Genomic DNA, 26,219 nt, shown 5'->3' with positions numbered 1-26,219 from the left:
CGCCCGGTTTGATCGTACCTGTGTCGAGTTGTCACCATGCTGTCCAACAGTCCCACCGGATATGCGACTTACGTTATGTACGGTAGTCGCGTTAGCTGCCATAGCAGACGCCATTCCACGGAGAAAAAACACCAAATATGTACTCGAACAGCGACCGAGATATTTGCAGATAGCTCGCGAGGATTATCGTGTATAATAAGTCACAGATCGGAGCGGAATGGGGCGAGCGATATGTCGACCGGTATTTGCAGAGGGCACCAGGCACCCGAAGAGGCGTACACGAAAAATATAAAACTGCACGAGGTAACCGTCACACCATTAGCCAGCTGTTCGCCCGGGAAAAAGAAAAGGCCACGATGATCGGTGGCATTAGGAGGGGTTGAAGATGACCAGGACTTACCAAGGGAGAGGACAAGAAAAGGGCAAACAAGGAAAGAGAAAAAAGAAATGAACAAAAAAAAAAGAAAAGAGAGTCGAGAAGGAAAAAAGAAAAAAAAAAAGAATATGGATACTTTTTTTTCCCCGTCACCAAGCAGCAAGGTCAGGACATGTACAAATTATACAAGGGACTGGTAAAGAAGGGGCGAGGAAAGGGAGGCGTGGCAGGCTCGAGACGAGAAATGCTGAGGGGAGGGAGCAAAAAAAACCGTTGGAGCGAAATGCAAGGTGACAAGAATTGGATAATCTCCCTTCGTTTGCCAGCGCAATTCACAGCAAGTAGCCGTGGATCAGAATTGCCAGAGTGTATCACGACGTTACTACGCTCCGTGCATGCTCCAGGAACCTCGAATCTCGCAGATCGCCCTCATGTGCCCTGTGGGGAAACAAAAAAGAGGACGGCCGAGGAGGGTAATCAGACAAGCGTGAGGAGCTTGGATGATTCGCAGCAGCAAGGGGGAGGGGGGGGTGAAATTGTTGCAGCGTCGGTAGGATAGGTAGGATAGGATAGGTAGGTCTGGGGAGGAATGTGGTCGTTGCGCAAGATGGAGGGAGGATGAAGTCGACGGTGATTAGTGGAGCGTCGAAGGATGGGAATGTAGACGAAAGACCAAGCACGGCATCAATGTAATCCAGCTGTCACACAAGCGCAGCCAGCATGACACAGAAATTTCGTCGGGGCGGATCGATCTTTTTTGATCTCGTCTTGCACCGGCGGGGAGGTGAGAAAGACAGCCCAAAGGCGAAAAAATAGGACGGCAGAAAAAAATAATTCAGATAATTCAGAGAAGGAATGGTGAGATAGTAAAAAATCCCAACGAGGTGAAAAAAAAGGATCACGCAAAAAAAGGAAAGAAAAGAAACGAGAAAGGGAGAAAAAGACCAGTAAAAAAGAAAAGAAATATGAAGTCCTTTAGCAACAGAGTCAAGATGATAGATAAGCTGGCACTCTTGGGGAAAAAAGATGCTGCGTGTTTCCATGGGGGGCAAAAGAGCAAGCGATACAGGGCGGTACGGTACCGGCAGTGACAGGACAGGCAAACATGACGGGTCTGTCGATCGGGGTGGGCCCAACAAGCACTTGACTTCAGTATGAGGGCTACATAGTCGGGCGAGGTACCGCCTAGGTTCAGCCCTCTGTGACGGGGATCGCATGTGCCCCGTTCCATACCGTATCGTACCGTTACAGACCCAAGCCGCCGCTCGATCTGGGGCCGTCTTTAGATTGATCGATATCTAACTACAATAGATGCAACATAAAACTACAATATAATTATTAGTATTTGTATATTTGCATGTCTGGATTATGGATTGTATCTTAAATATTGTATTGGAGTGTACATCTGTATGGCTGTCATTTGGTTGACCGCCAGTTGCAGCCATGGTCTTCCACAATGGCAATGTAGTTGCGTAAATCTCTCTTCTCCTCAATCAGTCAAAGGATAATTATCACATCGTACATACAAGGCAGCTAATCGTCATCAACATCACTATCATCATAGGCATCATACCATCATACCTAGCATCCTCCGATGTATCATCATTCGACGTCGATCCTCAGCCCTTGGGTCAAGCCGCAACGTATTTTCCTAGCCATTCAATTCCACCTCCACCCACGACCCTCTGGCATGTCTGTGTAGCGTCCCATGGAAGACATCATCCGCTGCATGCCATGTTGAATTCAAATCATCCGTTGATCTGTTGATGAACGAACCCGTTCGTGATCATCGTCTACGTCCAGCTAAACTAAGCGATCATTTCGTCTGGCGGGCCCAGGTTAAGCAGCGGTCCGATCGGATCCACACAACTAGTCTGTTCCGTTTATTTACCGACTTGTACTTTACTTCCAGGAGTCTTGGTCCGACTGGTTATGAGCAGTTGATGCGATCTATTATATCATCGCCTGTTCTTCGGGTGAAACATTTCGGAATGATATAGCTGTAGCTAGCTGGCCCTTGAGGAGTATCCGACAATAACTCTGGTTGGCTGGTTATGCTGCACCTCAATCCAGGCTGACAGGTTGATCATGTTTGTTGTACAGTGTCATATAATACTAGGTAATAAAGGATGTTATTATTCTAGATAGTAGAGTAGACAATAGATAATTATGTATATTATTGTCCCTTAACCAGCATTATGCAGAATCCATCAATAATCTGTCTACTACGGAAATGTAGACCAGGTTATCCCTTGATAATCACATACTCGGGACAGGCTGCTTGATAGCGTGTCTGACCACCGTTCAATAATAAATAATGAATTAATTATTTCCAGTAGAAACAAGCATGGATAAACATGGATAAACATGGATAAACATGGATAAACAAACATGGAGAATCAAGGATGTCTGTTAGTTGCTCTGCTCTGTCTAGCCTCCTTGCTTCGACAGTAGCATTGTTTCAAGGGATTGTCTTTGATGTAGTATTCAATCTCTCTACTATCATAATATTATTATCATTGTTATGGCGTCATACTGTAGGTGTATAAAATATACTGTATTACTCACATTAGGTACTCTTAGGATATGTCCACTGTTTGCTTCATATACGCCACCAACTCCTCCATCTATCATAATCCATAACAAAGAACCCCAGATTCACCTTGCATTGGTTCCGAAGCGACAAACTAGTCGACCCACTGGGCGGGTCTATCATTCATGAGGTTCAAGTCAAGATGGAGAATTCTGTCTGATTATCTGCGGACATTAAATTCAATTCTTTCCCTTCTCCCTGCTTGAATCCTGGAAACTTTGTTTTAATCCCTCTGCAGATCAGACATGAGATGGTAGTAGACGTGTTGTAGGTAGAGTAGTGTATATGTACTCCCTCCTTACTACCCTACATGAGCGATGTGTTGCTGTGTGGTTACAGGGCTTTCATCTGGTAGAGTTTCTCCCACAGATACTCATCACCTGAACAACTGAGATTCAAGGCGCAGTCAGACTGCAGTATACCTAATAGTGCGGTGAAGTGTACGGTGTAGATATTTGTCCATCGATACAGCTCCCCTTGCTCTGAATAGCCTCTCGTCTCGTGCCTATCACCACCGACCCACATTTACGCTAATTGCATCATGTGCGAGGGGACATGTCTACGGTGTGGCTAGCATGATAAAGCCCTCCATCCTCTTCATTGTCTAACAGAAACAAGTTGCCCAACTCGCCTTGCTACCCCCCAGCTGATCTTGTATCTACTCTGTCCGGCTCCATAACAATGGATCACTGGGATGGATTTCTCACTGCCTTGAATGATCATGTCTTCCTTTTCCAATCGCATTCCCCCACGGCGCATAGGACGCCGAGCTACGTGGACTTGCCGGATGTCAAATGCATTTGGATTGACCATCTGTGAACAGAGTTTTGTGGCTCTTTCAAGAGTGGTGGCCGTTGCATTATCAGACACAAATTCATCCCTTAAAAGTCAGCCCGTCCGTATATAAAATGCTGAGTTCTTGAGACCTACCAGTTATTCGGCTCCTTTGTTCCACCGATGATTGTCCCTCCACCAAGAGGGCGGGGGATAATCACCGTCGTCGACCCATCAGCCCAGTGGTGACTGATTGTTTTCTCGCAGGCGTTGGAGACGATGACAAACTATCCCCTTGGTGGAAAGGAGTCGGGATCCTCGAAACCCCAACCACTTGCGTTGACGACAGTGTCAACATGGCCATCCCCACCCTCTCGAAGTCTAGCTTCACGGTAGATCGAGATGGAATTCTCTATCGATGCAACCTGCGCCCGGATGAATTTGACGCCCTGCTGTTCCGCCCATCCCTGTAACCACTTCAGGTACACAGGCGAATTCAACACCCAACTGGTATAAGTATCCCCAACTTGATCGAGCCATACTGAGGTGCAAGTTCCTTATCCCCAAGAATCCGAAAACTGGGCCAGTCGGCGTACCCATTCTCCCCGACAAGCTTCTCGTCAAAGTAAGCCGGATCAACTGTACCAAAGTATTCCATCCCGGGTATAAACTAAGCACTTGTTTCGGGGTGCTTGGCTGCTAGATCCTGGAGCTCTTTGTAGGTGTCCCGCGGTGGAGGGAACTGGTCGGAAGTGGGCACCGGCCCATGGAGATGCGTAGTCGATGCCAAAGTCGCCGGGGAGTTCGCGTGCAATCACGGTGACTGTGGGGCTTTGTCGAAATAGTTGGATTGCGCAGCTGAGTCCGAGAACTCCGGCTCTAGGAGTATAGTTGGTGGTGGTCTGTATGGCAGTTATAGTATTTTCCTACCCGATAACAACAACATTGCCCTGATTCATAGTCCTTAGGTAATACTGGATGAGATTAATATACCCAGCCAATATAGCGATGAATATATGAAGAATGATATAGACGATGGCCACGAAATATATTAAAATCACAACCTGCACGACTCACCGATCAACATATTGCACTTCACCGACGAACTATTTAGATGTCCAGGACATCATATACAATGTGCTAATTAGTTATTCGGTTAATAGAAAGCTTGAAATGTTGGAAATCGGAAGTTTAGGTTCAAACACTATCCAATAATATATGTTTTGCTGCTGTATCCGACTCAAGATAGAATGGATATATATCTAGGCTGACAATCCTAGTATTAGCAATAATCTGAACATACTGCCTAGGCACTTACGATATAATAGTAGCAACACTGAATTTATGAAAGCCCTTTTTAATAATACGCAGGCTTCTTTGTGTGGAGGTTATGCAGATACCACGGATGGGTCATGGTGGTTTACTAGGGGACGGTTAGTATATCTCTGGTCACCAACCAAGTTGATTTCCCAGACTCTATACTTTTTTTTTTTTTTCAACATACAAATATTTCAATGAAATTGAACTTAGAAATAATGTTTTTATCTATATGTTCGCGACATAAGAATGATGTATAATCAAAGATCAATATATATAGAACTGGCCCCAATACCCCGCCGTGTGTCCAAACGGCTTATATAGATGTAGTAAGCCCCAAGAACACCCCAAACACATATACCACATAATCCCATCCAACACTCAGAAATTACACCCGTTGAAGCGGTGAGCAGAGTGCAGCGAAAAAAAGGTTCAGACTGGGAGTGCTAACTTTTCCACTGGGTAATCGTTGGCTCATATGCTTGGATGAATGCTGGGGTTGAGGTGCAGGCTTACACAGCATATGTGTGATGTGCTGTCAATCCCCAACAAATTGACTATAAGCATATATAAGCAGTATGGTTAATTTATGTTTGGCTCTTACCTTATATATAGGCATTGTTTCATGTATATTGACTATCTGTATAGAGTTATCTGATGCAATACAGGTTCGTTTCAATGGTCAAATGGCCCCCAAGTTCCCGATAATATCGATGCATTATGTATGCTAGGTTAAATGATAAGCCGACAGACTGGTATAGATGTATAGTGGACTCTGAGTAAATATATCCTCGCTAAAGTCAATGGGTACTATAAGTATCACGCTAGGAGAGCATTCCTCACTGAATACTTGGACTGAATGAACCACGTTTTTCTATATTTGTATAGCATTACTGCCGAGTTATGATAGGTCCATGCCGGCCTAGAATTAATGATATCAAATTGTATGCTTGTGTGATGTACTGATTTATCATATTCAGCTCAAGATATCCATATACACAGTCACGATGACTGATGTTGTTTGGTGTAGTCCATGATGTAAACATTAACATATCAACATAAGCACTAAGTTAGCTCTTTGTTTACACTCCTGAAGCTAATCTTTGATTGAACTTGAAACAGTTTCACTGGGCTGAAGTCATCCGCCAAGTACGGCTTTGTAGCAGATGATCCTTGAAGGGAGTCTCAGACATCATTCATCTGTAAGACAACTGTCTGCCATCTCATCAGCTGACTTTCACAGACCCTCTCGTGTTGATGTGCTGACTGATGGCAGACCGACACAACAAAACCCTGGAGACCCACTTGCAAGACCCTGCCTGGTTTTTGGCAGAGCAGCATTTTCGGCGTCATTGTGATGCTGTTGAGTTGGTAAGGTAGGAGTATAGAATGCTCCGCTCGATGCCCAATATGAATAAATATCAATTGTCTTTCTATCTACTCTGTACATTCTACAGTAGCTACAGAGTACAGAGTACGGAGTACAGAGTAGCTCAGAAATTTCATTTTATTTATATCCTGACATTGTGCTTTCTGTAGGTAGGGTTGTGCTCTCCTTTTCAGGGGGAAGAAGCTAGCAACAAACAGGGAAAGTGAGTGGAGTCATGCATACCAAATTTGGATCGGTGGATTTATCGCGAACCCCACAGCCCCACCACGGCGAATCAACTCGCTCGGGGGTTTTTGTACGCGGTTAGTCTCAGGCACCGCCACATCCTGATTGGTCAGATGGGAGCGGGGGGGAAATTGCAACTTGTTCTTAGCGGCCACGCCGGCGAACCGCCAAGAAGCACCATGGGGAAGCCAGCAAACAAACAGCACAACAAGCAGCGACGTTGGCCATTGCCAGTGGCCAGACGCCTTTTAGTGGCCGGTGCTAGTTGGCAGAGGAATTGAGAGCCTGAGGCACGGCGCCCTTGCTGGTCGCTCGAGGTTCTGGCCGCTGAGGGCGCCCTTGCGCTTCGTTCCTGTCGTGCCGCTTTGTTAGTGTCTCCCCCCCCATTTCTCTCGTTTTCCTCTGCCGCCGTCGATTCTCCTCCTTCTCATCCAACATCATCCATACCAACCGACCTCCCCTCATTCTTCCTCCTTCCTCCCCCCCGTCACGTTCTCTATTCTAAGCAGGTGTCAGCTTCACTCTTTCAGCTGTTCACCTTGCTGTCCGTTCTTTCTCTACCGGCCTCGTCGATTTCTTGTATTGCCCCCGATCGATCCGACCGACCGAGTCGATCCTTTTTGAATAAAAAAAAATTAAGAAATATTATCTTACCCAGCCGACGACCTACCGACCTTTATACATTCTCTCTTTTGAATAAACCCCAGCCTGTTCCTATCTGTTTCTTAGAATACGTCTGAGTAACACTTGTTTGGAACGTGGAGTAAGTGGTCTATATATTACTGGCCCCGGTTGATCGGCTGTTGACAAAATGGTCTCGTATAGTACGACTTCAATTCTTGCATCATATTTTTTGCCGCTCTTTGTCAATACGTACACCAATTGTCGTATACATTATTTGAAGTAGCCGCATTCGAGGACTAGACGAATACCCGACGATAGTCGACATCATGAAGAGCACGTTTTCCAAGATCGCCGCTCGCGACAACAGCGATGATGGGCTTTCTCCCGCCATGGTTGATCTCTTGATCTCTCTTTTGGTCCTCGTTTTTCTCGGTCTTGTTCTGGTTGGAGCGCTTCTCTTCTTGCGTCGCAAGCGCCAGAGCCGTAAACAGTCCGAGCTCCCTATACACAACGGGCAGTGCCAGCCCAATCATCGCCGTTACACGATTTCGGCCTCCGCGCCAAATGGAAAGACAGAGTCGGTTCTGGTCATGGATGAGAAGCGCAGCCTTATGGAAAACTCCTCGAGCCCCCCGCCTAGCCCCGTTCCCGAGATCCGCATCACATTCCCTGAAGAGGAAGACGAGGCTGGAAAGCGCAAGTCCGGCCGAGTGGTGGTAGTCCGAATCAGCGACGCTGGCGGGGTGGGCTTGGAACCCTGCCAAGATGAGCTTCCTCCGTATCAGTCCAGCGATGCGGACCGTTTCCATTCTTTGGATATCGAGCGCATGGGTGGACTCAAGGAGAAGGAAGATTTGAAAAGCTGGTCTTAGATGGCCAGTCGACACATCAGCGACCATTTAAACACTTTTTTCTCTTCTTCTTCTGCTTAGCTGATACCCACCGACCTCTTATTATTCCATTCACACTCCCTCTTCGACGACCCAAAATCATGACGATATCCCGGCGAAGATCTGTCCCGTCTTAAATTTCTTATACCTACGCTACTTTCTTTTTTTCGTTCTTACTTGATCGACTTGCACATACGCAGATTAATCCGTTCTGTTTAGTCACCACGGCCAGCGAGATCCCTCGGATTTGCCGGGACCTCCTGATTTCTGACGATCATATTCTTTTTCCTTGAACCGAGGATTGACTTGACTAAAGGCATCCTAAAGCCGAATTGTGTATAGCAAAGGGTTGCTGGCTATTTTGATTTGATATCTTTTTCGGCGTTCATTTCTCGTGCTTGGTCACTTATGGTCTTTTCATTCCACCCTGCCACGTTACTAGGGTCGAAAAGACATTGTACACGCGGTTTCTTTTGAATTTTTTTTTTCCTTTTGACTTGGCTTTTTGCTTTTTTGCCCCTTTCTCTTCTTCACTGATGTCTCCATCGGTACCTCTTTCTCAGATTCCTTTTTTCTCTGTCTTTTATTATTCTTCTCACCCCTTACAATTCTCGGTTTGCCTTTAGGGTGTCTAGCAGCTGGATAATGTATGTACCTAGTCCACTTATCCTTGAGCGCCATTTTGGCGAGTGTCTCAATCGATTGGATTACTTGTATAAATAGACCTGCAGACGGTCGATCATGGCGTCGATCGTCAAAGGCCAGGTGTTAAGGTCCCTCAGGAGTCCCAAAGAGGCTTTCCGCACCCCCTGTAGTGTCCGAGTCGAGTAAACAGTTGCCCTGATTAGGAAACCGCTTGCTGTTCCGGCCCGGGCGGGCCAATCAGCGCCCGTCTAATCCGCCCCAGCCGCCAAAGCTGCCGAAAACGCCGATTCCCCGACGTCACGGGAGAAATTTGGGACTGCCAGCGGCTTCGAATTTCGAATATTAACCTGGCCCTGCTCCTGTCTGGTTTTTATCTTCTGCAATCCTATCTGAGCGGCCTCTTCCCCCGAGTCCCTGTCGTGCAGTCGTGTGGGATTGAGCCGTCGCGGCAATCATGCGTCTGCTTTAAACACCATTTCATCAGGGAGGTCGTTCGCCAGACACAAAAAGAGGAGGAAAACATCGCACAACCCGATTCGTTCTTTTGCTGTCCACTCGCTCTTTCAATGAGTTTTCTCTGAAGCTCGTCAATCGCGCCATTCTTTTCTTCCTTACCAACTCCCTCTGAGCGCCACACGGTTGTCCTTCGCGCAGGGGTTCGCTCTCAGCTCGACCCCCCTGTTCCCTTTGTGCGAACAGACATAGATTCGATACGCTACAGCCTGTAATGGTCTCTTCGAAGCCCTCGGGGCTACCTCAAGATAGTTCCAGTAACCTCAACCCTCCGCGAAATACGGCTTCCACGTCCTCCCGAAGCTCGTCACCCCGCTCCGCGGATAACGACTTGAAAGTGCAGACGTCCAAGTGGCAGGCGCCGTCCGGGATGCCGTCTCAAAAAAGCAAAGCGGTTGCGGCCGGTGCAAAGGAGGCTAGGATAAAGAATTTGGAATCAGACTTCAAGACCAAGCACCTTGGTTTACTGGGTGTGCTTGCGTGGATCCTGTGAGCTTTAGCCGAGACTTCCCGTGTCTCTCTGGGAGATGAAGGCTAATACCTCGAACCTATAGATTCTTGCACGTTGTTGGGATATTCTTCTTTACAAAAGGATTCCTGCTTACTCGGATGGTATTAGAGAACAAATCATCTTGCGATGTTCTTCCCTACAGCGACAACACGGTATCGACGGCCAAGAAAAGTGATAAAGGATGTTGGCACCAGAAATCCTTTGACAAGGCGATTGTGATCATCATAGATGCTTTGCGATACGATTTTACAGTCCCGTTCCTACCAGGCGCGGAGACCGAATCCGCACACTTGTTCCATGATAATATTCCCGTTCTGTACGAAACTGCCGTCAAGTCTCCGGAAAAGGCTTTCTTGCTGCCTTTCATCGCGGACCCGCCAACAACAACCCTGCAGCGACTCAAGGGTTTGACCACTGGAACTTTGCCCACTTTCATCGACGCCGGCTCCAATTTCGCTGGCACAGCCATCGATGAAGATAACTTGGTTGCTCAGTTGCGCGCAGCGGGAAAGAACTTGGTCCACCTTGGGGACGACACTTGGCACGCCTTATTCCCGGACTACTTTGATGCCAATCTCACCCGGGCATATGATTCATTTAATGTGTGGGACTTGCACACCGTCGACAATGGCGTGACTGAGAACATATTCCCGCTCCTTCAATCGGAAAATGCCACCAAATGGGATGTGATTTTCGGCCACTATCTCGGTGTTGATCATGCTGGCCATCGATATGGACCTAACCACGTGGCCATGGCCGCGAAACTCAGACAGATGGACCAGGTCATTCGGGATCTTATTGCCAAGGTGGATGACAACACTCTATTGGTTGTGATGGGTGACCACGGGATGGACTCGAAGGGTGACCATGGAGGCGAATCAAACGATGAAGTCGATGCAGCCCTGTGGATGTACTCGAAGAAGGGAATTTTCGGTCGTACCAGCCCGGAGACTGTCATGCCACCAAATTTTGCAAGAGAACGATTCGTCCCTCAGATCGATCTTGTACCTACTTTGTCACTGCTTCTGGGCATGCCAATTCCATTTAACAACCTAGGATCTCCGATCGAAGAGGCCTTCGCTGGGGCTAATGGAAAGGATTGGAAGAATTTGTTGACAGTTAACCGGTTGACCTCTGCGCAAATCAAGAGATACCAGCATGAGTATGCTGTCGCACGAGGAGAAGACGATGGCCGATCCTCCAAGTCGCTGCCGATCTGGGAAGAAGCAGAAAGCGACTGGCAGAAACTACCAAAGGGCCTTAAATCAAACACAGATGCATTGCGCTCGGCATATGATTCGTACAGGAGATATGAGCGACACACACTTCAGGTCTGCCGTGAGCTGTGGGCCAAGTTTGACGTGGCCAGTATGATCCAGGGAGTTGCAATCCTTTTTGGAGCTATTGCTCTGTTGGTGTTCTATGCACGAGGCCTTAAAGCAGACAGGACGGAGCTCACTGAATCTTTGCTCTCGCTTGCTGGAATAGGCTCTGGAATTGGGGCCGTCTCTGGGGCTTTCCTGTCGTTGTGCAGCATCGTGCAAATGCCTGTAATTGAGTCCTGTGCTCTACTGGCTGCTGCAGGGAGTATAATCGGAGCCTCGCGGGCGGTATTCGCTGGCAAGGGAGGCTTATCGCTTCCTGTTCCCAACTCTTTGTGGGGTTGGCTTGCTGTGATCTTTACCGTTTCTCAGTCTATTGGATTTGCGTCGAACTCGTACACCATATGGGAAGATGAGATTCTTCTTTTCTTCCTTTCCACCTTCGGTGTTGTCGCTGGGGTGTCCTCGATGCGGCAAAAGTCGACTGCTGACCGAGTTCTGGGAGTGTACCATTCTATTCTTTTCGTCATGATTGGAAGAGTAGCATCATTTTCTCGTCTCTGCCGTGAGGAGCAGATGCCATTCTGCCGTTCCACCTACTATGCGTCAGCTACCTCTTCCACCTCCGCCCCATGGCAGCTCGCGATCCCTTTCCTTGTTGCTCTTATTCTTCCCGCGGTTGTACGGTCATTCTACCTTGGATCCAAGTCATACGAAGGAGCCTCTAATCTATGGATCGGAGTTGCCTTCCGTCTTGGGCTGTTTATCTCATCTGTCTTTTGGACGCTTGAGGGTGCTGACGATGGTGAATGGCTCTCTTTGAGCAAGGAAACCCTCAAGTCGACTCGTGTATTCCTTGCCCAGCTTGTCCTCGCCTTGGCTTTTGCTGCGGGTACAACTGCGTTCGTCTACTCAAAGCCATGTGTTAGCATCAGCCTCAGCCAGGGTGATTCTGAGCCCACAGCTCCCACCCAGCAGCCAGGAAGAACAACGGTCACCATTCTTGGATTTGGTAACATCTACGGCACGCGATTCTTTTTCCTTGTTATCAATTTCTGCCTGGCTATCATTCTCATGCAGAAGCCTATGGGCCAAGGTGCCGTCGGTCTGCTACTGTGGCAGATTCTCTCGTTGCTGGAAATCCTCGACACCAACGCACTGGTCCGGAGCAATTCAGCCATCGGACCTATTGTGTTGGGACTTCTTGGTTCTTTCTACTACTTCAAAACAGGCCACCAGGCTACCCTGAGCAGCATCCAATGGGAAACCGCATTCATCCCTCTGTCGACGGTGAAATACCCCTGGTCTCCCCTTCTCGTGATTCTCAACACCTTTGGTGCGCAAATCTTGGTTGCAATTGCCGTCCCCCTTACTGTCTTGTGGAAACGACCGCTCGAGACCAACGACCGCGCACAGGGATCTGCATCCGCAAAACCGGCAAACCCATCGACTAGAATCCTCTCAGATGTGATCCAAGCAGCATGCACTCACCTACTCTACCTCGCCACGATCAATCTTGCTACCACAATGTGGGCAGGCCACCTCCGCCGCCATCTCATGCTGTATCGAATCTTCAGCCCGCGATTCATGATGGGCGCTGCTGTACTGGGTGTCGTAGATGTTGTCTTGATGCTCTTTGCAGTCGCCGGTGTGCGATGGAGCACACTGAGCGTTGGTGAAATCTTCGGATGGTAATTTAAGAAAAAATATAAATTCTTGGATACCTTTCACTACTGGAGATTGTTCGATCATCTACCTCCCCGATCTCCCACAAACACCATCTATCTAACCAAAATCCCGATATATCTGTCGAATAAACGAAAAAAGAACACCAAAAATTGGAGTATATCCATGTGGACGTGACATGAAAAAGTGGTTACGTTATGTACCTGAAGGAAGGCAGAGTGGCTGTCTTCCTATGGGGATTTTGTGATTTACATACCTATTTACTCCGATGCTTTGTCTTATTTATAATTAGTTAAAATAATATACCCCAAAAAAGAATTAAAATAAAAACAAGTGTTATCAAGTTTTCTGAAGTTTAGTAGTCAGTGGTATAAGGAGTTGGTGGTATAGATGGATCAGAAGATGAAGGCAAGTACGCTTCCGTATGGAAGTGACGTCATCCATTGCGCACTGGACAAGCGCAGAAGAACCACGCAAGGAAATCCTGGGAAAGAGAGACTGAAGACGTTTTCTGACTTGTCGATGTTGTCTCGGAAAATCAGTTGAAGATATATATATATAGCAGATTATAGAGTGCTGCTTAAAAAGAATAGTAGTCATAATTAAGATAAGAAAAAGAACTTGTTTTTTTAGTTTCAAATATCATCGAGTCGTTACAATATCTTCTTTCTTCCACATGCCCCTTTTTTGAGATTGAATCCAACTCCCTTTCTTGCATATGCTAGAATGTATGATGATGAACTTGGGCAGAAAGAAATCAAATCACAAAGCAAATAGCACCACAAGTCTACTTCCTAGAAGCCTGGCATCCTCTGCCATCGATCCTTGCTCATACATTGATATATATGGGCTTTTTCAATACCAGTATTGACAGATAGAAGCATAAAAAAGAGAAGATAGAGAGAAGATTGAGAAAACTCATAAAAACTTTTTTGATAGAAAGTGGGGTATTGACACATGTCGCAAAGCGCAGGGGAAAGAAGCAATTGATGTACATTAATCTTTCAAAGAAGAGCAATCGTAAGAGAAAAGGTTGAAAGTTTTTTTTTTAAGGCGACACTGCGCTAAATGGCGAAGCAAGATCAATCTCAACGACTCCACCGGGAGAAGTCCAAATTCTGGAGAATACTGTCATCTGCTGCGGCATCCCAATCACTGGCAAAGTCTGTCCTCACGACGGGACTGCGTGTTGGCACTTCTTCGGAAAAGATGTTGGCCTTGGTGTTGCGCCGCTGGCCCGGGTAAGCGCCTTCGAGAGTGTCTGAATTCTGAGACTGCGACGCCAGCGCCCGCTCTCGAACCCTTTTGATCTCGCGCAGTCGGTTGCGCCAGGATGAAATGTGCTCGCCTCCCTGACTGTTCCAAACAAGTGAAAACACCGAAGCGTTCAGGGCAAGGATACGAACAAACGCTGCGAGATTCTGGCCTGAGATCACTTTGGGTGTTGCGGCGCACGAGATTTCAGGGAAGCCAGGCTTGCTCATGACCTTGACACTATAATATAGTTTCGCAGGATCCAAATTATCCCGCTTCTCAATCTGACTCTCGCCAGTAGCGATGCGACACACTGGACTAATGACAATATTGACAAAGTTAAACTGAGACGGGATGGTGTGGAAATTGAATGGCGTATTTGAGTGGTTGAAAATAATGTTGACATAGTCGTTGCCGATATGGCGTTTTTTGTTGATGCATGAAGGGTCGCGATCAAAATCAGTGGGCATTATCGTCGCAACATGGTATACAATTTCCGTCACTCGGTCTCGCCATGCGTATGCATTTTCTCCGTCGATATCAGGATATAATCCTTGAGTATTGAATTGCGCACCCCTCAGAGGAACCTTGGTACCAAGACCTGACAAGAAGTACTCATAGTCTGAACTTCCACCGGTATTGGAAAGAATTTCGGCCTCGGTTGTTTGCCCATTATCGATGTAAACCACACCAATCTTGTGCCCATCCACAATGTCATTTCGGTCAAAAGTGCTGATTGCTCGACGTGTCATGTCATCGTCGGGAAGAAGGATTGGCTGCATCACTGTAGGCGTAGGGAAAGCCGTGGTCGTCAACTGGAGCATCACGTGGCTCGGGAGAATGGCCGTTCGCATGGCATCAAATTGCAAATGAGTATCATGCATTTGAGGCACCTGATGCGGAAGGACGGGAGCTGTTCGCTGCTGATACATTGCATATGTCGTTCCAGATGCTTGACGTTTCGTGATTTGAGTCAGCCCTGAAACACCAGCAGTTTCAACACTGATAATGCTGGTTCCAACGACCCAGGATTTCTTTACCACTGGTCCGTCCTCAGGAGATGGTGGGAAGGTATCGTATGGAATAGTTTCCCCCAAATCAGAGAAGGCAACCCTCTGCATCAGATCGATGAAGACCTGGCTTTGCTCCTCGACCATTTCTTTTCCGAATTCATCCTTGAAGATAAGTCTGCTAGTTATCCAGTTGACATGCTTTGCACGGTCCTGCAGTTTCAAAGACAAAAACCAGAAGACCATGACATGATGCGTGAGGGTGTAGATATATTTCGACATTCCATCTTGCTGAGACGGATCCGACGGTTCAACACTACCGCCTAGACGTGAGGGAGTCTGGGAGCCTCGCACGGAAGGTGATTCGGAAGCCCGATACCGGTTCTCTCTGGATGTTTGCAGGAATCGAATACATATACCAAATAAGGTGCGGATCTCTTCCTCGCGCAAATTGATATAGACGTCAGGCAATCGTGCAAGCAATGCGAGAAATTCAAGAATGTGAACCGCAAGACTAGGCATGGTAATCACTTTTGACATCTTGTCGAGAATCCCATTCAGCGACTTTGTCACCGAGAGTGGAATCTCATAGCAACAGACAGAGAGCGCATGGATACATCCACGAGAAGTACCTCCCCAGGACCCAATGATGCCCATCATGAAGGCACGAACAAGCTCATCCTCTTCACTCTTGGCAAAATGCTCATGGTAACCGACTAGCATGGAGAGAGAATCAAATATGCAACCAGCAACATCGGTCTTTTTCACACCAGTTGATGCTGGGGGCTCACGAAATGTTTCGTTCTTGACTTGATCACACAAAACACTGCGGAGCAACTTGATTTGAGGGATTGCACTACTGAAGAAATCCTTGTTGCTAAGCTGAGGCCCAAGGTGAGTGAGAACATAACTGTAAATGTCCCAGTTAGTCTCGCGTTGCAACAACGAGATAACGGCCTCTAGCCACATATTGGCTTTCAAAGCAATCCTTTGTGTGGGTTCTGATTCTATGTGTTGAGATATGTCTGGTGTTGCGTAAGCGTAGACAAAAGGACTGGATTCGTCCGGTGGTTTCTCAGGAAGAACTTGGGGCGAAGCATACGTCCAAACTGGAGGTGTAAGTTTTGACGCGCGAGGATTAAATCCTATGCCACGCCCCGCAGACTTGGATAAGAGACTACCAGGTTGCTCTATAATTGAAGGTTTCCTGACCGGCGTGGACTGGATATTTTCGTGATCGGCAACATGGTCCGCCAAAGGATCTTCAAAGCTGTTTTGTAGTTTCGACCCAACTTCGACGGACCGGCCTAATACGTTCATCAGAAAGTCGTTTTCAGATATCGAAGTCACTGTAATTGATCCCGAGTCATCACATCGGAGCCTGAACAACAGCTTGAGCACAGTCAAGCGGGCATCCGGGGGCCGATCTGGAGATTTTGCGATGCCTAGAAGTGTCTCGAAAACCAACACCACTTTGTTTGCTGCCAAATTCAAAGAGCGAAGGAAGATCCTGACAAGCCCAACAGAGCAAACATTGGCCAAGGATAGCTCCAATGCACCGGCAGATGAACGACGTTGGGGAGATGATGGAGAAGTCTCAGATTCGTGCGATTCGTCTCTATTCAAATCTCCACTCATGGGCGAGCTTATAGTATCCACGAGGAGTTTGAATGTTTCATAGTCGCTGGCAAGAATAGAGATGTCGACAATGAAAGAAACAAGAGACTCGAGGAATAGAATGTCATCTTCGTCAGAGAATGCGTGAAGCATGAGATTTAAAAAACCTTGAGCTTGAAAGACAACCAAAGAATCGTAGCTAGAAAAGGCCTCCTTCAAAGTATCCAAAGCTAAGATGCGAATGTCGGAGGGCTTGGTACGGGATCGAACAAAGCAGCTAATAAGTTTCTGACAATGACGCTCCCAGTCAGGATTTCCGGGGAAGCAAAGCTTTTCTGCCCTCATTTCATTGACGATCAAATCGGCCTGCGAAGGCTCAATATGTTGACAAGCATTCATCAGGAAACGTCCGGCGTCTAATCTTTGGTGTTGGTTCAACTGATCCCAGAGTGATTCTATCAGAGAGGCAACCCGGATGACATTTGCCAGGATGTTGGACTTTGTGTCGTCAGGTGTAGTGCCTTTAAGGTGGGGCGGATGGGGGCTAGAGGGTGACGTGGGTGATGTGGGACACTGCTCAGGCTCATCAACAGCTCTGCGAGAACAAAACATAAGAATCTCGACAAACTCCGACCAACTCTGTTCATGGTCCATAAGTGTGAGTTCCCCTTCAAGAATATTCAGACACAGATCCAGAATGTCGGCTTCAACACGGGCATCATCTTTTTTTAGAACAACGCGAAGACATTCCATTAACTTGTCGAAATGGAGCCGCGGTATTCCATCCTGACCATGGGCCCGAACAAGATCTGTGAAGACATATATTGTGCCTCGAAGGACATTCAAATTCCGGCTCTGTTCTTCAGAGGACTCTAGCAAGAATGAATGGAGTGTATTCACCATCTCCACCTGTCTGCGTGATTTTGCCAGATTTCGGACCGCCCTCGATGTGGGGCCGGACAGAGACTTGACAGAAGCATGTATACTGCATAGGACCTCGAGCATAGGGACGAAACTTGCGTCTGGCACATCTGCATAAAGAATGATGGCATCAAACACAAGCAAAGAGTTCTTGATGTCGGCTGCGACGCTGGTTTTCTTGCATATAGTGAAAATCTGGGCAAGAAGCGACTCAACTTCTTCACTGCTTGGGGGTTTTCGTTGCAATGTGATCAAATCGACAGCAAACTGCAACAGATCGTCCAAGCTAGCGTCGTCATGGCCGTTGCCGTTGGATTTGGTGACTTTTGATTTCCGTGCTTTCAATCGAGCTGATGCGATAATATCATAAAGTGGCACGATGCAGGATGATACTATGGGAAGGATAGACGAAGTGGCGAATTCCAATTTCCTGCCATGGTCTGAAAGCGAGATCAATGATTGGACCCGAGCAGGTATAACATCAGTCTCTGATGGACATGATATCAGTTCAAATATGTACCGCCTTGCTGCGGGGGACAAATCCTGGCGGGCCGCGGTGGCTTCCAGCAATCTGGAGCCACTCCTTCGAGCGTCTGGGGAGCTTGGATGGTGGAACAAGTATGCCCCAGTTTCCAACAAAGCAACCGATTGATCCGACGTGAACCACTGAATTGACCTCGACACATGTTCTGCCTCCTCGATAGCATGCGACAAGTTCTGACTCTGCGCCACACTCTTGCGGGACGCCTCGAAGTCCGGAGCACTAGGAGTGTCCGAGGAGCTGGACACGACGCTGGCACGATGCATTGATTCAAATCCGAACACTATACGACTGGTTCTCCGTCCATCCGTTGCTTGCGATAAAGAATCACTGCTGCTGTCTTGTAGGGAAACAGGTGATTGCGATTTGGGGCGGACAACACCTAGTGTCTTAAAAACGTCTGCGAAAGTCGATGTGGAGTGTTTATAATGGGGTGGTGATGGAGCATCGTCAGAAGACATGCGTCCTAATGGACGGGTGATATATACAAGGTTGAATTCGAGGGATTATATCTGTAACGGAGACCAAGCGTTAGCAGGATCCTGCTTGTAAAGAGAGTCCACAGCAATCGTTTATGATCTGCAATTCCAGATGGGAACAAGAGACGCCCGGAATGCAAGCATATATTGCATACCATTGAAAAGCAAAGTGCGTGAAACTCTTTCCTCACAGCATCAGGGAGGAAAATGGATTCTGTGGAGTTGTAACGGCCGATATTTCAAAATCAACAACAACCCTAGAATAATAACATGGAAGAAGGATATGACAGCTTGAAACGAAAAGCTTCAGCTCTGAAGCTAAAGAGATAGGCCGTGAAAGATTTTAGTCATCTGTAACCCGACGAAGAGTCAATGATCTCTCGTTATCTCCCCAAGGCCGCAGTGTGCCAAGACATTTTACCCCCCAAAAAGGGTCGATGATGATCTGGCGGAGGCCTGAAAAAGGTTGATCCGGCCGGTCACCTGACAGGCAGAACCACCCCGCGGACGGCTGCTCACCGCCTGGAATATTTCCAAGCAACCCGCCAAACAAACTGCCTGACCGGGAATAATTGAGCTCTTCCGGCTTTTACATACCAGGGCCTTTTTGCACACAGTGTCAAGGCATTCTGCTCAACTCCTAGAGACAAATCGCATCTGGTCATCAGCAGCGCCTGATACCTTTCTATTTCCCCTTTTCTGCTGAATATTATTTATATTTCCTTCCAATCTTGACATATACCCCACTTGCAAAATGGCTGAAGGTCTTGGAGCTGTTGCCCAGCTCCTTGAGGCAAGTTTGGATCCTAGACAGAACAAGCAAGGTGAGTATTTTGAATCTGATTTCTGTTTAGCTACTTGATTTAACGACTTTTAGCCGAGGTTGCTCTTCGTCAAGAAGAGAGCAAGCCAGGTTTTTCTTTGCAGCTCCTTCAGATCACGGCGTCCGCTTCCCAGCCCTACAATACCCGCCTCGCCAGTGCCCTCGCCTTTAAGAACTTTATCAAGCGAAACTGGACAGACGAGGATGGAAACTACAAGCTCCAGCTTGAGGAGGTTGCCACGCTCAAGCGGGAACTGATCAGCCTGATGATTTCGGTGCCCGCAGGCATTCAGACTCAACTGGGAGAGGCTATCAGTGTTATTGCTGATAGTGATTTCTGGGAGCGATGGGATACTCTTGTAGATGTAAGCTACAGCGTTACCGTGAATGCACTTTTTTCTCTTTTAGTGACACATTTTAGGATCTCGTTTCAAGACTTCAACCAACAAATCCTCCGGCCAACATTGGCGTTCTGCAAGTTGCGCATTCGATCTTCAAGAGATGGAGACCCTTGTTCCAATCGAACGAGTTGTACACAGAGATCAACCATGTGCTTGGAAAATTCGGAAATCCATTCTTGGCCCTTTTCGAGGTAATTTCGCTCCTCTTCAATCCCATTCGATGTCCATTGTGTGCTAATTCACATTCAAGGGATTGGACAGCTACCTCGAGCAAAACAAATCCAACAAAGAGAACTTAACTCAGGGATTTACACAGTTCAACTTGATGATCAAGTTGCTGTTCGACCTCTCTTGCCACGACCTTCCACCGATGTTCGAAGAAAATATTTCAGGGATAGCTTCGCTCTTACTCAAGTACCTCACTTACGACAACCAATTGCTCCACACTGATGATGATACCGAGTCTGGTCAACTTGAATATGCTCGGGCTGGGATTTTCGAAGTGTTGACCCTCTACGTACAGAAGTACATGGATGTGTTTAAGCCTCACGTTGGGCAGTTTGTGGAAAGTTCTTGGAGCTTCCTGACTACGATTGGCCAGGAAACTAAATATGATATCTTGGTCAGTCGGGCTTTGCAGTTTTTGACTTCGATTGCCGGCATGCCCGATCATGCCGCAGTCTTCCAAGATGAGGGCACACAAGGTCAAATTATTGAAAAGGTTATTCTGCCCAACGTCAGCCTACGGGAATCGGACGAGGAACTGTTTGAAGATGAACCGATTGAGTTCATCCGACGGGATCTTGAAGGATCGGACAGTGATACCAGGCGGCGCGCGGCTACGGACTTTGTGCGAAAACTGGCCGAAAAGTTTGAAGCGTCAGTCACCAAGGTTGTTCTCCAATACATCGAGCACTACTTGGCTGAATATGCCAAGGACCCTACATCGAACTGGAAAGCCAAGGACACTGCGACTTATCTATACTCGGCAATTGCAGCTAAAGGAGTGGCTACAGCCAACCTTGGAGTCACTGCAACCAACCCCAATGTCAGCATTGCCGATTACTTCCAAAATCACCTTTCTGCAGATTTGCTGTCCGAAGATGGTTCTCATCCTATTCTGAAGGTGGATGCCATCAAGTATCTGTACCTTTTCCGGAGTATCATCACCAAGGAACAGTGGCAAGTCGTGCTTCCTTTGCTGGTTAAGCACCTTGCTTCATCCAACTATGTTGTCTATACTTATGCGGCTATTGCGGTCGAAAGAGTACTCTACCTCTCCGATGCTCAGGGACAGCCAATCATCGCCCCTGATTCAATTACTCCTTTGGCCAAGGATTTGCTGCAGCACATCTTCTCTTTGATTCAGAAGGACCCTGCTCCCCAAAAGGTGCAGGAGAACGAATTCTTGATGCGATGCGTGATGAGAGTCCTTATTGTCATCAAGGACGGCGTGGTGCCGCACACAGATATTGTTCTTCAGCATCTGATCAACATAACTCAAATCATCAGCACCAACCCAAGTAACCCAAGATTTTACTATTTCCACTTTGAATCTTTGGGCGCTTTCATCCGGTATGCACTCTTCCAGGAGCATCCTGCTATAAATGGTTACTGACAGGCCACAGATTCGCCGCGCCCAGCAACCCTGATAAGCTTGAACAAGCCCTGTATCCTCCTTTTGCCGGAATTCTTCAAGGAGACGTGCAAGGTAAGCTGATTTCTAATTATATCAGTGTTTTTTCATGAGAACTGACGCCTCTACAGAATTTATGCCATATATCTTCCAGCTTTTCGCGGCACTTCTAGAGGCCAACCCTTCCGGAACACTGCCAAGCTACTACCAAAACTTGGTTGCGCCAATTCTCATGCCTGTGATGTGGGAGTCTAAAGGAAACATCCCCGCCCTTGTTCGGCTTTTGTCCTCCATCCTCATCCGTGGGTCGCAGTTTGTTTTGGAAAGCAACCAGATCGAGCCTATTCTTGGTATTTTCCAGAAGCTCCTTTCTACCAAGACCAACGAAAGCTTTGGATTTGATCTTTTGGAGAGCGTTGTTGCGAACTTCCCACCGTGAGTCCAAGACCATCCACAGTACGGGGCGACCCTTGGCCCGCTAATCTTTTTTCTATAGAACCGCCCTGGAGCAATACTTTGTGTCGATCATGCAGATCATTCTCACTCGTCTGCAGAACTCCAAGACCGAGAATCTTACTATGCGATTCGTCCGCTTTTTCCACTTTATCTCTGCCCATGATGAGAAGGGCTACAGTGCCGACTTCGTTATTCAAGTTACGGACAAGGTGCAGGAAGGGTATGCATACGCGAATCTGAGTCTCTCTTCACCTTTACAATCATACTAACGGTTTCTAGACTATTCACTCCTATCTACCTCAACATCATCCTCCCCGAAACCCAGAAGCTCGCTCGTCCCTTGGACCGTAAGACCGCCGTGCTGTCTTTTACCAAGACCCTTGCCAACTCGGAGGCCTTTGCCAACCGATACAAGAAGGGATGGGGATTCACGTGCGAAGCACTGCTCAACCTTTTGGAGCTTCCTCCTCTTCCCGCCAGCAAGGATGACATCATTGATGACCACGACATTGAGGACATGGCGTTCGGAGTTGGCTTCACAGCGTTGAACACTGTGCGACCACAGACCAAGGACCCATGGCCAGAGACTGGTGCTGATCTTAAGGTCTGGGTTGGCAAATATCTGAAGCAAATGGACCAGGAGCACGGTGGACGGGTTTCTGGATTTGTGCAGGAGCGCTTAGGCGATAAGGCCAAGGCGACGCTGGGCAGCTATATCTCCGCATAAATACTACCAGTGATGTCGGGCTAACGTTTGGGTGTATATCATCCAGCGTAGACGTTGACCGCAATTAAGAAAGAAAGAAAAAAAGTCTAGATTAAGATCAAACATGCCTTTTATGAGCCACCATTATTTATTAGATAATATCAAAAATATTACACATGAGGTATTTATTTACATAGAATCGAATACAGATATCGTACATTCTTAATCGTAACACCGAGCAGCGATATGCACTCAATCATCGATCCTGCCTGTGTTCCTGTGGCTCTGGAGTAGCCTCTGATTTGGACTCTGGTATTTCTGATGGTTCCTCTTCTGCTTCTGCTTCTCCTTCTTCCCCCCCCTCTGGGTCTTTCCCTTCCTCCAGCTCGCGATACTTGCGCCGGCTCTTCTTCACCTTACTAGCCTTCTTCTTCCTGGCCCGATCCGCCTTGATCGAAGTCCGACTCTGGTCCCCATTTTGCAAATGCTCGACCCTATCAGCCAGAAGCTGACGGGCGATCTTCTCATTCTGAGACCGAGAACGAGTAGCTTGGGACTTGACCACAAGACCGGTAGGTTTATGTATTAATTGGACGGCAGAATTAGTTTTATTCTGTAATTGTTAGAATACTATAAAGTAAGAGCATTATGCAAGGCCGGCAGTGGGAATTGCGTGATGATAGAGCGTACTATTTTCTGACCTCCGGGCCCGGTGCCCTTGAGATAGGAGATGGTCAAATCGGCATCATTGATTTTGAGCCGGGGCGGCAACTGTTTTGCTCCGATGGGCGGTGAGAGGGAGAAGCATCTCGGAGCCGGAGACGGAGAGAAAAAGTGGGATAGGAATGATGATGATGATGATGATGATGATAGCCTAGGATGGGCGTGGTGGATGCAACGGAGCATTGTTGGGATGGAACTATTGAGGGACGGAGATGTTATTGGAGGTGATTCTGTTGGGTGAAGGCTATGGAGGCGGTCTACGTATGCGGTATTCGGTGATGCTATTCGACATGAATGCGATATCTTATATAAATTTATGAGACAAAACTGAACCAAACATTTATGATATTCATTATTATTCTTATTCTTCTCAATATGCAATTGACTATGTCAAGCTGTGCATTTTGTGCAGTGCTAATGTAGGTCGTGTACGGATCTTGACGGCTACGGAAGTCTCGGAAGATTCGAATCTGAACGAATCCACTGTCGATGAAATGCTTAGGTAGATAGAGTTAGTTATTCTTGGATTTGATTCTGAACTGCTTTAAGGATTTGATCCTGGTGTGGTGGTTTGGTTGGTGAGGTTTCAGTTGCATCGGGCAGCTCAACGGGGATTTTGTTGGATATACGAATACGAGCGTTGAGATACTTCATTCATCCATACTCTGTAGTCTGTAGATTTTATATTCATACAGTTGATACCATTCCAGTATAGTTAGTAGTCTGTATCATGTCAAAATTAAATATGAATAGATTGCCAGACTTCAGACAATCACAGTGATCTTGAAAGAATCTGATATCTTAATGTTGATTCTGTTGGCCAGTTGAGACCCGCCAGGTGACGTACGCATTGACGCATTGACACGACTGGAACAAAGCGATGTTGATCGGGATAGACTGATCCATGAATATGGATTGTTTAGACAGATGGAACAATATTCCCAGTCGGCATGCATAGAGATCATCATGATGACAGTCTACGGATCCCTGTGTAGTGGTAGAATCATCGTGATGGATGCGATCCAGGCCTAAGTTAGTGTCCGTGGACCCTTAGACCCTGTATAGAATCAATAGAGAATAATCGAAAAGGAATGAATTGAAGAAGAAAAGAGAGAGATAGAGAAGAATAAGAATAACAAGAAGTTACTGAAACTGGTGTGGAATCATCGTGATTCCATCGGCCGCCCGTCTCTTCCCCTTCGTTGATCGCATTCGATTAACTTCATTTTTTTCCTTTTTCTCTCCTATCTTCATCATTTATTCTTCCTCTCTGCCTTCCACCCCGCAGTACTGCTCTCCTGCAGGATTCAATTGAATCCAATCCAATTTCACCGTCGATCAAACAAGCCTAGGTTCCATTCTTTTTCCTCTCCTTTCTCTCTTTCTCTCTGAACCTTCTTTTTGCCTCCCGCTATCCTAATTTTATCCTGTCGCTCGTGAGACATCTTTCATCTTGCGCCCCTCGTCCAATTTCCCTTCTCTTCGTCTTCTTTTCTTCTACCATGAATGCCTAGAATCTGCAGTCTTTTTCTTCCTACATATTCTATTCTTTCCTCTGCTCCTTGCAACGTCTGGCCTTGACTTCTTTGTTCAACGTCAAACACTAGTCCAGCTTCCTTCCGGACAGTTTGCAGCTGGCGTCATCACCTCAACAGGGGCCCAGATAACAACATTCTTATATACGGAGCACTCTCAGCTGCATCTTTATTTCCTACAGCTTCAACCTCAGTCCACTATCCATAATGACTGCTTTCCACTTCATCAGCGCCTTCATGCGCTGGATCCGTTTGAAGATTTATCAGTATGAGGTGACTTTTGCTGTATATATGCTTACCCCCACCGAAAAATTCATCTTCAGTACGTTTTCCCGCACACTATCTCGAGCTGCTTCTGCTAGCGACAAAAGATCAATGCTGACCATAGGCAATTCGTTACAGACTCTCTCATTATTAGCCTCCTCACAATGGTCTTTACCGCCGCCTACATTTACCTCCCCGACCACCTGAGAACCATATACAGCCATATGTATTATTACTGCGTCGGCGAGCGTCCCATCATCACCACCGGCCTTCCATCGATTAGCTCAGTATTTCGTGAAAGTGGAACACAGAACCTTGAGATGATGTACGAGACGGCCAAAAATGCGGCCGCAACGGCCACGAAGCCAATTGCCGAACTGTGATACAAAGCCAGGGTCTGTATTGGTCCTACCTGTGTTTTGAGATGGATCAAGGTCGCGCCCAACCCCCAGGCAGTTCCTTCGGGGCTTTTTCGCTTTTCGTTTTTGCTCGGATTCCGCTCCCGATTCTGTCGCACCCCCTCACGTCCTGCATCGTCCATCTTCACACAACCAATACACCTGCACATCCTTGACAGCGCTGCTTGCTGTCCCTGTTTGATAATTGGCTGGTCTGTGTTAAATAAGTCGTTTTGTCCACGGAGTTTCGCGTGATTGGTTTTGTTTGGGAGCAGGCTGGCGCATCAAAGGCGTTCGTGTCGGTTGGTCTCTGGCTACTTTATCTTTAAACCTGATGGTTTTATTAATTATCCAACTCGCATCAAGACTTTTCCTAATAGAATACTCTTGGCAGCGAGTGATTCAAAATTGCTTTCTTTGTTATTTCCTCATATTTTCAACTTGATACCCCTTTATTATTTCAGTTTTAACACCTGATGAGGTTTGGATAATAATTTTGATGATGAGACGATGGACTGAGCTAGTCGGACTAGTAAACTTAGAGCGCAGCATCACATGTTCAAGACCCGTACATTTGTACAAACGAACT

The 26,219-nt window shown here is 47.1% G+C and overlaps 9 protein-coding genes across 9 annotated transcripts; 4 read left to right on the top strand and 5 right to left on the bottom strand.

The window, feature by feature from the left end:
• Positions 1 to 4: 4 nt before the first annotated feature.
• ASPWEDRAFT_126876 (uncharacterized protein) lies at positions 5 to 481 on the bottom strand (the record flags this gene model as incomplete). The annotated part of the gene is made up of 2 exons (XM_040829218.1): positions 5 to 294; positions 401 to 481. Coding segments are annotated over 2 exons (284 nt in total), but the record flags the coding sequence as incomplete, so codon positions are not given.
• Positions 482 to 704: 223 nt separating this feature from the next.
• On the bottom strand, positions 705 to 1,686 carry ASPWEDRAFT_323048 (uncharacterized protein). Its single transcript, XM_040833644.1, has one exon. The coding sequence runs from the start codon at positions 1,591 to 1,593 to the stop codon at positions 1,078 to 1,080; it is 516 nt and encodes a 171-aa protein (XP_040692112.1). The 5' UTR covers positions 1,594 to 1,686; the 3' UTR covers positions 705 to 1,077.
• Positions 1,687 to 4,030: 2,344 nt separating this feature from the next.
• Positions 4,031 to 4,401, bottom strand: ASPWEDRAFT_168344 (FAD-dependent oxidoreductase; the record flags this gene model as incomplete). The annotated part of the gene is made up of 2 exons (XM_040830287.1): positions 4,031 to 4,250; positions 4,286 to 4,401. 2 exons carry the CDS (start codon positions 4,399 to 4,401, stop codon positions 4,031 to 4,033), a joined length of 336 nt encoding a protein of 111 aa, XP_040692111.1.
• Positions 4,402 to 7,688: 3,287 nt separating this feature from the next.
• On the top strand, positions 7,689 to 8,171 carry ASPWEDRAFT_48668 (uncharacterized protein; the record flags this gene model as incomplete). Its single annotated transcript, XM_040837143.1, has 1 exon — positions 7,689 to 8,171. The coding sequence occupies one exon, from the start codon at positions 7,689 to 7,691 to the stop codon at positions 8,169 to 8,171; it is 483 nt and encodes a 160-aa protein (XP_040692110.1).
• A 1,546-nt stretch (positions 8,172 to 9,717) lies between these two features.
• ASPWEDRAFT_103166 (mannose-ethanolamine phosphotransferase GPI13) lies at positions 9,718 to 12,875 on the top strand (the record flags this gene model as incomplete). Its single annotated transcript, XM_040827541.1, has 2 exons — positions 9,718 to 9,836; positions 9,902 to 12,875. 2 exons carry the CDS (start codon positions 9,718 to 9,720, stop codon positions 12,873 to 12,875), a joined length of 3,093 nt encoding a protein of 1,030 aa, XP_040692109.1.
• Positions 12,876 to 13,954: 1,079 nt separating this feature from the next.
• On the bottom strand, positions 13,955 to 18,670 carry ASPWEDRAFT_24367 (putative GTPase activating protein (Tsc2); the record flags this gene model as incomplete). Its single annotated transcript, XM_040832602.1, has 1 exon — positions 13,955 to 18,670. The coding sequence occupies one exon, from the start codon at positions 18,668 to 18,670 to the stop codon at positions 13,955 to 13,957; it is 4,716 nt and encodes a 1,571-aa protein (XP_040692108.1).
• Positions 18,671 to 19,251: 581 nt separating this feature from the next.
• Positions 19,252 to 23,088, top strand: ASPWEDRAFT_36050 (putative chromosome segregation protein Cse1). The gene is made up of 8 exons (XM_040834362.1): positions 19,252 to 19,512; positions 19,566 to 19,876; positions 19,933 to 20,103; positions 20,163 to 21,487; positions 21,541 to 21,623; positions 21,680 to 21,983; positions 22,045 to 22,224; positions 22,284 to 23,088. Exons 1-8 carry the CDS (start codon positions 19,443 to 19,445, stop codon positions 22,729 to 22,731), a joined length of 2,892 nt encoding a protein of 963 aa, XP_040692107.1. The 5' UTR covers positions 19,252 to 19,442; the 3' UTR covers positions 22,732 to 23,088.
• Positions 22,836 to 23,771, bottom strand: ASPWEDRAFT_36049 (peptide chain release factor family protein). Its single transcript, XM_040834361.1, has 2 exons — positions 23,401 to 23,771; positions 22,836 to 23,323 (listed from the first exon to the last, which is right to left on the bottom strand). Exons 1-2 carry the CDS (start codon positions 23,614 to 23,616, stop codon positions 22,967 to 22,969), a joined length of 573 nt encoding a protein of 190 aa, XP_040692106.1. The 5' UTR covers positions 23,617 to 23,771; the 3' UTR covers positions 22,836 to 22,966.
• A 1,404-nt stretch (positions 23,772 to 25,175) lies between these two features.
• ASPWEDRAFT_48664 (serine palmitoyltransferase small subunit family protein) lies at positions 25,176 to 25,615 on the top strand (the record flags this gene model as incomplete). Its single annotated transcript, XM_040837142.1, has 2 exons — positions 25,176 to 25,290; positions 25,371 to 25,615. 2 exons carry the CDS (start codon positions 25,176 to 25,178, stop codon positions 25,613 to 25,615), a joined length of 360 nt encoding a protein of 119 aa, XP_040692105.1.
• Between the last annotated feature and the right edge of the window lie 604 nt (positions 25,616 to 26,219).

Source organism: Aspergillus wentii, assembly GCF_001890725.1.
Source record: "Aspergillus wentii DTO 134E9 unplaced genomic scaffold ASPWEscaffold_2, whole genome shotgun sequence".
Classification (NCBI taxonomy): domain Eukaryota; kingdom Fungi; phylum Ascomycota; class Eurotiomycetes; order Eurotiales; family Aspergillaceae; genus Aspergillus; species Aspergillus wentii.
The sequence above is the reverse complement of the archived record's forward strand: the minus strand, read 5'-3'. Positions and strand labels throughout refer to the sequence as shown.